At 32.3% G+C, this 12727-nt stretch overlaps 1 protein-coding gene across 1 annotated transcript; it reads right to left on the bottom strand.

The window, feature by feature from the left end:
• Positions 1-2322: 2322 nt before the first annotated feature.
• On the bottom strand, positions 2323-7080 carry LOC145131825 (zinc finger (CCCH type) helicase family protein). The gene is made up of 13 exons (XM_079066472.1): positions 6668-7080; positions 6110-6287; positions 5865-6038; positions 5641-5788; positions 5100-5561; positions 4823-5003; positions 4468-4748; positions 4245-4367; positions 4005-4149; positions 3654-3919; positions 3380-3562; positions 2777-3304; positions 2323-2703 (listed from the first exon to the last, which is right to left on the bottom strand). The coding sequence occupies exons 1-13, from the start codon at positions 6828-6830 to the stop codon at positions 2488-2490; spliced, it is 3048 nt and encodes a 1015-aa protein (XP_078922598.1). The 5' UTR covers positions 6831-7080; the 3' UTR covers positions 2323-2487.
• Between the last annotated feature and the right edge of the window lie 5647 nt (positions 7081-12727).

Raw genomic sequence — 12727 nt, 5'->3', positions numbered from 1 at the left:
ATGTGAGAGTAATTTGGTCTTTTCAGGTAGTAGGGACTGAATTTGTCACCATGGGTAAACCATATGGACCATTTATGTAATTTTGGCGGTAGTGGTGGTGGTGATGGCAGATGGTGGGTGGGTTTATGGTATTGGGTGGGTATTTTCTAATAAATAAAACATTAATTTAAAACCAAAAAGAGAATGTTAAATCTGGTAAACCACAGGGACCAATCGTATAATTTTGTCTAACAATAATAATAATAACGATGAGGGACAATTTCTGCCAAAAGACTAAATACTAATAATATGTAATAAAATGCGAGGGTTATGAAAAATTCAAACCAAAGTGAAAGGGTTGTTTGTGAACAAAAGCATAATAGATGAAGGGTCAATGTTGTAAGTTTGAGTACCGAAAAAAAAGATGACATTGGTTTAATGAGTTCATATGGTATGTTGCCCAAACCTAGTCTAAACTCTAAAACATCATTTACATCTATTCTATTTTTATATTAATTGTCGACTTGTGTATTTTAGTTTTTCCATTATAAGCATGCTCTAAACTAATACAACTCTCTATCTCATTTAGCTCTACTTGCTTTGTTTAAAAAATCATGGTGAGAGTCGTCCAAAACTTATTCAAATGGTTAGGTCATAAAATCATCTTATTAAAAGGAACTATTACTTTAATATTATATAAGTTTTTTATACTTTTACATAATGAACTAATTATTTGTCAAACTCATAAAAAGAAATCGATGGTGGATCAAATCAATCCTCCCTATCTTGACATGTACACATTCGTTGTATATTGCTGTTCTGTTAAATGGTATAAATGATTAATTGATTATTATCAAAACAACGTTGGAGTGAAAAGTATACAAATAATTAAATCACGGGGCAAATGGCAATCTCACTCAAAGGTAGTTTGGCGGTAGACTTTGAGTAATTTTGACTCTGTCCTTTTAAAAGTCAAACTCCAACCTCTATAATGCACCAATCGTGGATCTTTAATGCATTTTTAATTCTCCACAATAATATATAATATTTTATTTTTTAAATGTTATAACTTATAACTTACACAAAAATTCAGAATTGATCCCTACAATTTTTATAAATTATTCGTAGAAAATGTCATGCCACTAAACCACTATTATGTTTCAAAAGAGTGTATAGTGGCTATTTTAACAAAAGGTTTTTGGCCTAGCAGTATAGAAGTTAACGAATAGCAGCTGTCTTTCAACCAAATGTAAAGGTACTAATCTTGTTGTGGACAAAAGATTTAAAAATAGAGTAGTGTATGCATATATAAGCAGTTTTAAAACAAATTTTTATTTTGACCAGCTCTGTTAAAAAAAAGTTCAATTACCAAATTTGAAAACTTTTCCTGCACATTACTATGTTGACATATTAACGAATTTGTGGTTTTTCTCGACATAACCGATTATTTTTATTCTTGTGAATATAATCAAAAAATTTATGTTTTATTTTTGAAATTTTGCAAATTCGCGAGCTTTGTGAATTTTCAAATATTGTTGAGCTTTTTGAATTTTCAAATATTGTTGAGCTTTTTTGTTAGAAAAAGTTATCTCCCGAATATTTACACATTATTTACAGAGTCCATGGTTATTTTGAGATAAAACGATAAAAATACGGTTATATTGTTATATGTTAAGCTTCCAAATATGGTTGATAAGAGTACAATTTTTATTCTTATAAACAATACTAAGAAAAAAATAACAACCCTTTTTTTAGAGCTATGTAACTCAGCCATTTTCTTAACAAATGCAAGAGTTATGACCGTTCAAAGTTAGACAAAAATTATAAAAAAAAAAATACTGTGAGAAAAAAAAAATTCAAAAACAGTTCCAAAACCGAAGAAAGAAAGAGAGAGAGAGAGAGAACAACCAAAAACCAAAAATTGGAAATTATTGGAACCTAAAACTGAACGGAATGACCAGTTTGGTTCTGATTACAGTTCATTTTTTCGGTTTTTTTTCCTCCTTAGGTTAAACTATATAATAATAATGATTAATAATAATAAAAAAAATAACAAAACAAAACAAAAATCATAATCTCTCAATTCCATTAGGCTTTCTCCCATATTTGGGCAAAAAAAAATACATTTCACCCAACGTAAAAATCGGTAAATGGGCTAGAAATCGGCAAGTGTGTTGCAAAATTTAATAAACAGATTGCTAAATGTGCTCCGAGTAATTCTCATATCTAACGCATATTTTACTAATCTTCTTCAACTTTACATCATTTTGGGGTGAAATCTATCTAAAAAAAACTTTAGAAGATTACATGTTTACACCATTTAAATTACGGATGAGATCAACATAAGACAATCCGAAATGATCGCTTCGCTAATAGAATAGAACGTAGTTATAAATTTAGCTCCCAGTGGAAAAAAAAAAAAAAACTAGTGCAAAGTAAACAACCATAAACACACATCCCATTATAATTACTATTTCTAAAAACCAAGCATTAGCAATATACCATTTCCTAACTTAAGTTATGTAGCTGCTTGTGAAGAAGTGATGCAAAATCACCAAACTGAATATCATTAGGAGGACACAAATCGAATGCATACACAACTGCCTTGGATGTCAACATTGGCTTTTTAGTAGTCACACCATCACACAGCTTTCCAAAGCTGTATTCATCAAACCCAAACGATTCTCTAAGGTAAAAGAAACTCTCCCTTCCAACATGTTCAACCTGAAACAAATACATAAAAAGTTATGTTTAATCTTTAAAAAGTCACTTGTTTGATAATAGTAATAATATGTACCTGTAGTTGAGTGAATCGAAGGTTGTTCATAACAAGGATGACATGGACATGATGCAAAGCATCACCCAACATACGAATGGAAAGATGATCAAAGAAAGTTTTCACAAGACTTTTCTGTTCTTCCATATTCTCTACATCATTACCAAATTTAGGAATCCAAACCATGCATTTGACTTGTTTCCATGGGATCATGTTTTTGGAAGATTTAGGAATAATGGTTTCATGTGGATGAGAGAGTCCCCAATGTATTCTTATATCTTTCAGATATGGATCAACTGAAGTTTCAACTGCAGAAGTTGTGCATAATATAGATGACGCGTTGTAAAACTGAGCAAAATTTGCAGAGAATTGAATATCAAAATCATCAAATAAAAGAACACATCCTTCATCTGGAGTTGGAAATAAACTCAAAAGCATAGAAGCATCAGCAGATACATCTTCTGACACACATAATCCTTGCTCATTTTGTAAAGAACGTGGTTGCTCTGAAGTATGAGAGAAATAACACGTATTTCCATTTCTACATCCCTGTAGATTCATATTCATCAACAGTTAATATCAAATATCAAACGTAATTTACTTTAATATCTGATACGAGTTTACCTGTAATGATAGGAAGAATTTACAAACTGGTTTTTTAGCTTCTAATGAATGGGCATATAAACAAAGGCTTCCTTTGTTACATGTCCCATTGAGAAAAAATCTACATTGAGAAACTTCTGAACCACTGTAAGAATTGGAAATCTCTTGGTTGTCAGATATGTCCTCCAGATATCGGGACCTTATCTACATGACATGACAAACATAAATAAAACTATAAATTTTTATCATTTTATGAATATAACAACAGAAACACATGTAAAGTTAGTAAAAATACCTGTTTGATTGAGTTAGCCAATGTGAAAGAGACACCTTTCTTGTTGAATCCATGTGCATCCACAAAAGGTAGAGCTATGCATTTTTTAGGTTCATGAATAGTAGTGCTGATGTCATCTTCTATGGGAAATGTATCGGAATCTTCATTGTATTCAGCTGTGAGAAGACATGTATGCTTATGTTCATAGGGTGTGTAAGGTGGTAGACCACTGGAAGTTGCTAGAAACTTGGGACGAAATCTATGTATAGAATTAAGAACACTCTCATCTGAAAATAAAAAAATTAATCAAAATTAACAAAGACTTTTATATAATAAAAAAAAGGACTTGAATTGACATCTCAAGAATCATACATATATTTGCAACATGCTGAAGTGATGACTGGACAAGATTGTGGAATAAACACCATTCTTCTTCTATCTTCAAGGGAGGAATTTGGATGTCTGTTGTCTCTTTAAACTTTAATATGTTTTTCAAACGCTCAAGTCGAAAGTTATCCTTCAATGTGGTAAAAAATACAAATAAATGTCATTATTTAAACCATTTAAGATATAAAACTGATAAAAAGAGTAATTAATCATGTGATTATGTACCTTAAAAGTACGTTGCCAGAAGTGGAAAGCACAAAAGTTTGCCATGTATATGACTTCCTTCCTACCCATCAAACCAGTGATTTTACCATTTTGATTATAGTAATCATCAGTGAACTTAGAAAACTGTAAATGTAAAAATCATAAGTAAATTTACATCAATAATCTGGAAAGATTAGAAGCTGAAACGAATAAGTGTTAATCATATTCATATTCATATTCATACCAATGCTTCTTGTCCAAAGGGGCGAATGATTGGTAAAGGCTGAGTATCCATAAGGATACCCATTATAATCCCTTCATGTAACATTCCAGCTTCTCCAAATATGAGTATAAGCATGGAAGCATCAAAAGATAATGAAAAACTGGAAAGCAATCTCCCATAGAAAGTTGGCTCATATCGCCCTCTGGGAGATGTTGTCTCTAAAGCACGAATGTGAACAAGCAAATCTAATGCATCTTCAACAACTCCCGGTTTTGGTGGATCCATAACTTTTTGCAACAACACTTTTAAAAAAAAAAATTAGATATGAAAATAGTATTTATATATAGTATTTAGAAAAATCAGTTTATAATTATACCTTTTGGATCATTTATGGTTCTTGATTCAGCACAAGCTGTAAGAAGCACTTGTTGTCTCAATGATAACTTCAATATAGCTGGAGTCTCATATTTCTCTAGCTGCCCAAAAAATGGTTCTGTCACAAGTCGATAAACTTCACCATCACAAGTCCGCCCTGTTCTTCCCCTACGCTGCTCAGCCTATACAAAAGGGTAATCATGTCATTTCCAAAAACAAAGATTAAGTGAAAGTGTGAATTGTGAATTGTGAATTGTGAATTGTGAAACCCTAATTACCTGAGATTCAGATACCCAAACGATCTCTGAGGATTCGGTTTTTCTATTTGCATCCCAGTAGACTTGCAATGATCTACAAGAATCAATGACATATGCAACTTTTGGAATTGTTACAGAAGATTCTGCAATGTTTGTTGCTAATATAACCTTGCGATGAGATTTCCAGATTCTCATTGCATTAAGAGCTTGCTCTGTGTCAATGCTGCTATGTAAGATGTGGATTTTGAAAGCACTGCTGAAACGACTCAAAGAAAGCCATTGCTGTTCTAAGGCGTAGTAAGTTGGAAGGAATATCAGAATGCTTTTCTCCATGTCTGATTCTGTTTTGTGAATATGTAACACTAGATTGTGTATAAGCTTGTGCACCTCTTCGTTCATGGTTGCTTCACATGATGGGCTTGATCCTGAACAGTATTTTAATGACAGAGGTGTTTCTGAATCCATTTCCAAAAGTTCAACCACCTGTTTAATCATAATAAAAAGATGAAACACCAATTATACATGCCCAAAACAAAAACTTGATTCAGAATAATCAAACAACCTGCTCAAGATATGAAACTCTACGTTGATACAGGGTATGCTGGCTGGAACTCGGGATACCTAAAACTTCAACCCTTTCACCTCTCCCAAGATCTTTAAAGTAATCCTTGTATCTTGAAATATCAGCAGTAGCAGACATCAATACAACCCTGGAAAATGCTACAATAGATCACCACCTCATATAAACTAGTTAAAACTTTTAAGCCCACAAAAAAAAAAGCTGACCTTAACGCGCTATTCTTTATCAGAAACTGTTTTACACATACGAGAACAAGATCCGATTCAACAGAACGTTCATGAACTTCATCAAGAATAATAACCTTATACTTCAAAGCATTCATGCCTTTTTCTCGCATTTCCTCCAACAAAACTCCAGCAGTTTTAAAGATGATCTTAGAGCTGCAAGATCAGAATTAAAAATTTAGAGTAAGAGAAAGACGTTTGAAAATATGAAAATATAATGTGAGTACCTTGAAGAGATAACCTTGGAATGACCAATGTGATATCCAACCTCACCCCCTGTTGTACAATTTCGAGCTTTGGCCACCATTTTAGCAACTGCCACCACAGCGAATCTCCTTGGTTGTGTACATATTATCGGCTCAATATTTGCTTCTAGTAAAAACTGAGGAACTTGCGAGCTCTTCCCTTCGTTATCAAAATGCAAGGTAACCGGTATAAATAAAATTACAAAATACATATCAAAGTATCACAGCAAACTAGGCTTCAGACGAAAATTAGTGCTCAATTGCAGATGTGTTTATTCTTAGATTTTTAACCCCTTTGCACCTCTATTTAGACGTGCATTGTAAACCCTCGCGTAGTTGTTGAACTCAAAAAGTTTGAGTAAAACCTCATACGATTAACTTAAGTTGACGAGTAGTAGGTTATGCTCGATATTAAAGGTCAAGCTAAAGTCTTTTCTACAGTCCAGTGAGTCACTGACTCGCTGGTATCTTTTATCCAACAACTTTAGATGATTAAAAAAGCAGCATCAAGAAACTACACAACAGTTGAAGTAATTTTACCGCAGCCGGTTTCACCGACGATCAGAGTGACGCGATTCTCCATTATCTTCTCGACAATTTTGCTCCGGAGCGACATGATAGGAAGATTACTGAAATTCTCCATAGACGAAGACGAAGAAGACGAAGATGACTCAAAAGCTGAAGAAGTCGATGGTACCACCATCGCCAATAAAAAAAACCCTCGGCAGTCTGCGCAATCCTCGCTCTGTGAAATCGGAAGGAAAATACCGTGAAATCCGAGTGGTGCGTTGCTCTATCGTAGAAAAAGGGTAGTACGCTGTCAGAGCAGTGGGCCCGGGCTAAAGTTCCCGCCTCAGCCCTCAGGTGCGGCTCTGTCGATGAAAGTCCGGGTGCACGACCGGACGCGTTTCTTGACTTAGTTTGGCCCAGGTCATGGCCGCTAAAGGCACGAGGAGTTGGACAATACATTATATACTAGTAAATTATGAAATCGTTACTTTTTTTTTTTTTATAAACTCTAACCATGTTTATAATACCTTTGTTGTTTTTTCGTCCTTGACATATGTATTACCTTTTATTTTTATTTTTATTTTTATTTTTTTTATTTGTTTATTTGTTTATTATTAATCTAATACAAAAACATATTAAATATATATGTTGGTCTTATCCTCTCTAAAAAAAACACCACTTACACCCATCACATCGTTCTATATTGACACCACTATCTCCGTCTTGATCACCACTCACCAAAACAAGATCCTCATAAACATAGATCTAACTCGAAATTTATTTTAATCTAGAAGATATGCTTGAATTTGGAAACAAATCTTTAAACAAACTCATAAACCCAAACCAATACTTGTTTCATACTAGGAAACATATAAATGATAAACCCATAAACATCCTATAATCACGAGCCCATAACATAATCATGAACCAGGAAATCCACAAACCTATAAATGTCCTCAAATTGATTTTAATATCAAACCTTATAGTTTTGTATATCATCCTTGAATCAAGAAATAGGATAAAAGTAAGCATCCTTACTTTATGTGTGTCTCCATTAATTTATTCTAATAAATGAAAACCGTTTTTGACAAATGTCATATTCTTATGTATTTTGACAAGTGTTATTTTTCTATAATTTACATTCAATATAAAAATTACACTTGTAATTTTATGTGATTTCATATTTAAATTTAGTCATATTTTAATCCTTGATTTATATTTTAATCCTTGTAATCAAGCAACACAATTTGAATTCTTTTTTATTATTTTCAATTTTGATATGAAGCATCCATAAAGTCTATCGGTAGTTTATATCAAATCAATAAGAAATCATGAATAAATTATCTTTAAATTTAAATCGAATTCATAACCGGCCTTCTTCGACTTCATATATTTAGAAGCGCATTGGATTACAAATTCAATATCTAAAAAGAAGGTAATCACCGTTCCTTTTTGTTGGAAAATTGGTGTTAACCAATTTATAAAAATGGGTTTTCCCCATTTTTTTAACATGTCCAAATTAATATAAATGAGAAATTAATCTTTAAAGTAAGGGTGTTGGAAGAAGTAAATAAAAGAGTTTAATGGGTAGGAGAAAGAAAAGAAAAGTTCAGGGACCTTTCTTGCAAATATTTCTTTATTTCGTAACTGAAATTGTAATTAATATTACAATTTAATTACATATTAACACACATTAATCTTTGTGATTAATAGAAGTGTTTAAATGAGAGGTTATAGAATGTGTAGTATAAATACCACTACTCTACAACCATTTTGACAACACCAAAAGAATGTAAAAAAACTCTCTTCTTCCCCACTTCATCTTCTTCTTTTTCTAGCTATATTGAAGATATAATTCATGCCTATTGAGGGTTCGGGTGGTCTAGAAGAACCACTTCAAACTGTTGTATCCTGAGAAACAAACATCCGGTAGCGGGCGAATTTGTTTTAAGGACAATGTGTTAAACACATGCCTCAGTTTTTCTATTTTCTTTTTTTGTTTTCGTACATTACCGGGATATTACTCCTACAATCTTAAAACAAAATTTGTTTGTACGAATCGAACTAGAAATCGGAAACAATTTTACTTGCATTATTTTGATATTGTACGATTTTCATAAGAAAAATTGGATAGTTTTGTGATTTTGAAGCACCTTTGGTCATTAATTCATTAAGACATGTTTTTTAATAAGTATCGAATTTTTCCAGCTTCGATACTAATTTCATTAAGTACCTAATGGGTTAAGAAGCTAGCTTAACTCAAAAACACAATTTACGAGTTGCTGTGAAATGCTCTAATCTGTCCCAATCTTTGAAAAATCATAACTTTGTCATGGATGCTCAATTTTTGTTGAAACCAATTCTCAAAGTTTTGTATATGAGTCTACTTCATTTCATTAATTTTGGCCGAAAGCTAGAAACAACTCTAACTATGGTGAAAAATACGATTTTCACTTACTGGATAGTTTTTTAGTGGCTATGATACATAGTTTTGTAAAATTCATAATAAATTGTAGAAAAATTGTATGAACTTGTTAAAGAATTCCTTGGAAAGCTAATAGACAGGGCTACTGGATTATGAACTTAGATTGCATTTTTGACAGATTTAAGTAGGGCTAAAGTAGTCTTAGACTGCATTGTTTTGTGAAAAACACAAAGGCTTTGTTTAGTCAAAAACGACTTCAATTTTATGTAAACAACTTTGGAAATCAGAAAACAACTTGGTTTTACTTAAAAACATCACATTTTAAATAATTTTGTTGAAAGAAAACATCGGATTTTCTTATATCATAGTTTATGCATCAGTTTTCTGCATGAGAAATCAAATTTTAGAATTTCTGCATCAAAAATCAAGTTTCATAAGTGTTCAAAGATAGATTTTTAATTATGTTGAGTTTTGTCCAAGCAAGAGGCAAACATATTTTCTGGAAATTAGAATTCAAAACATTTATATTTAGAGTATAAATGAATTCAGAAATGTCACCATCCAAAGTAGAACGATTTCCAAAGTAAACTCTATGGATGCTAACTCTATTGAGTGATGGATTGATATGGGTGCTACACGCCATGTGTGCTCAAAGAGGGAGTGACTCAAGAATTATAAGGTTTTCCAAGTTGAGGAAAAAAATTATTCTTGAAATTGTGATTATAAACACTTAAACTTGATGTTTAAAACATTCCATAAATGGTATCGCATAGAAAAGAGCTAACACTTAATGATGTGTTGTATGTTTCATAGAAGAACTTAGTGTTTGGATGGTTTTTGAACAAACATGGATTTTTTTGCTGTTTGAGTCCAATAAGTTTGTACAAACCTAAAAAAGTATGTTTGTAGGCAAGGTCTATGAGGATGGTGGAATGTTTAAATTCCATATATTGGATAATGAGCCTAATATCAATGAGTTGGATAACTCTTCCGCTTACTTGCTTAAATTTCTAATGTGTGACATGCTAGATTTGCACATGTTAATATTAACACGTTAAGAAGAATAATCAAATTTGAATACATACCTCACTTTCGTATAAGTCAAAATATGGATGCAACAATTGTGTTGAGTCAAAGTTAACACACAAATCATTCAAGTTCGTTGAAAGGACGACTAAACCCCTTGGATTAATTCACACAAATGTGTGTGATATGAGGTCGAATCCATATAACGGTGATATAAGTACTTTATCACTTTTATTAACGATTGCATTAAACTTTGTTATGTTAATTTACTTAAAAGTAAAGATGTACAAGTTTAAATTGTACAAAAGTGAGGTTGTGAATCATCTCAACAAAAAGAGTGAATGTGCAGGTGAATATGCATCACCGTTTGAGGAATTTTTTGCAAGTCATGGTATTAAACATGATCTTAAGGCACCTTATTCACCATAACAAATGGCATCATCGAAAGGAAACATCATATCTTAAATGAAATGATGAATGTCATGTTGGTGCTTATGTTTTGGGTTGCTACACTCAATGTGTGGGGAAGTTGTGTTGTCAACTAATTACCTTTTAAATAAGGCACCCTAAAAGAAAACAAGAAAAAATATCATCTAAGTTATGGTCGGGTATAAAATCATCTTACAAATGCATTCGAATGTGGGAGTGTCTTGCAAATGGTGTTATACCTAACCCAAAGGTTGTAAGGATCAGACACTAGATTTTTGGTTGCATCTTTATTGGTTATACACAAAACAATAGTGTTTATTGTTTTTTTGTACACTAATGGAATCAACAAATGCATCATACTTTGAAAATGTGTTTCTATGTCTTGATAAATAAAAGACAAGTGCTCCAAAACAATCGGGCACAAAGAATCCTCTCATGAAGAAGAAATGGAGGAATAAATAGATCATGATGGAGTAAAAGGGGACAAGTGAGAAATCATTTGGAGATGATTTATGCATGTATATGGTTGAAAGAGAGCCTCAAACTTTCAAAAATCATTTGATAGATCTCAATGAAAAGAGGTAATTAAGAGTGAAATGGATTCTATCTTGCCAAATCACACATGAGAGCTAGTGGATATACCTCTAGTATGTAAACCACTAGACTGTCAAGAGGAAAATGAAAGCAGATATATCCAAAGAATATGAGAATCAGTTAGAACATAATGGTTTATGATTTCAATAGAAATATACACCGATTTCTTGATTGAAAATTTAGAATCACATGATACTTCTATACTCTAAGAAGCTATTTCCATTAAATTCAATAATATTTGTTGGAATTCATCAAAACAAGATAAAGGTTTTGGTGAATATTAAGATATTCAATATGAAGTTGAAATGACTATGAGTGGAAATATGAGTATTCTAAATTTGGAATCATATGATCATTTGTTAGAAGATCGTATTGGATTAACTTGTAAAAACTGATAATGGTTCTACCGTTTGAACTACTGAGTTTGAGAAATCACTGCGGTTTAGTGGGTTTCCAAATGAGAAATAAGAGCTCATGAAATATATGTTTGGATTACAAACATAAGAATGTCTTGATTAATTTCATTTGTATGCTCTTATAATTATATGTGGTTGTAACTTCTCGAATTTTGGAAGTATGTCATTCTGATATGAAACTAAAACTTCTAAACATAGTTTTAGAAGTATAAATCCACATGGAACTGCCAAGCAGTTATCTTACCCGAAGGAAAGAAACAAAATGTGTGATTAGTAAAGTCATTATATGACTTAAAGCAAGTTTTGGAACAATAGTATCAAAATTTTGACTATGTCATTTTAACATGAATGAATGTGTTCAAATCGATCCATTTAAATGACACTTCAAAATTTAGGATCCTTGAGATAGGATGTCTTAAGAATTTTACATGTAGATGGTTAAAGCAAGAAATTGCATTGAAAAATATGATATTTGCAAGGAGACTCGTGTATGGTATATTTATAATTACATCTGGCTAATGTTATTGTGAATTCACAAATACATGTAGTGCATATGCTTATCGTATTATGTTGACACACAATTATGCATATTCAATAGTGGTAACTATGGTGTAGTAATAACCATATTTATAATGGTCAATATTTGTTGGAAAATATAGGAGAACAAATTTGCAAGTTTATCCAAGGTTGGAAAATGAACTAAAGGGCTTTGTAAGTTCTTGGGAGACGTCCCATGACGAGCCAATAACTCCTATATATGTACATGATAATGTAAATAATGGTGAGTCTAGACATAATTGTCAAATACATAACACCATTCAACAATGACTCTCAAGATGAATGACTACATAAAGTCAAAATCAGATTGCGGATCCGCTACGAAATGCTTGGAATGAGAGGTCGTTATGAGGAATGGTACACAAACTCATAGATTAATAAGTTACTGCGAAGGAAAACCCAACCTAGTTTACTGGAGATCCCAAGATCTAGGTTCAATGGGACAACCTACTTGCATATAACATTTGTGAATTACTGTGGGGGTTAACCCCAACCCATTCCTAAAACAAACAGTGATGCAGGTTAAGCTTATAGTCGTGGATGATAAATTGGAAATCATCACGAGTTAGCTTTTAATGATTATTATAGAATCACCTATGTGAGAGAGAAGTGGGGTCGCTTCAAAAGGAATTGTATGGGCAC

The sequence above is a fragment of the Lactuca virosa genome, chromosome 8 (assembly GCF_052849685.1).
Source record: "Lactuca virosa cultivar CGN04683 chromosome 8, Lactuca_virosa_CGN04683_v6, whole genome shotgun sequence".
Lineage (NCBI taxonomy): Eukaryota > Viridiplantae > Streptophyta > Magnoliopsida > Asterales > Asteraceae > Lactuca > Lactuca virosa.
The sequence above is the reverse complement of the archived record's forward strand: the minus strand, read 5'-3'. Positions and strand labels throughout refer to the sequence as shown.

What these genes read in the sequence shown, in the direction of transcription:
- LOC145131825 (XM_079066472.1), bottom strand. Translation starts at nt 6,830, where the DNA reads ATGGTGGTACCATCGACTTCTTCAGCTTTTGAGTCATCTTCGTCTTCT. An exon ending in CGTCGGTGAAACCGGCTGCG is followed by an intron (nt 6,288 to 6,667) that starts GTAAAATTACTT and finishes TTGATAACGAAG; the next exon opens with GGAAGAGCTCGCAAGTTCCT. An exon ending in AATTCTTCCTATCATTACAG is followed by an intron (nt 3,305 to 3,379) that starts GTAAACTCGTAT and finishes ATGAATCTACAG; the next exon opens with GGATGTAGAAATGGAAATAC.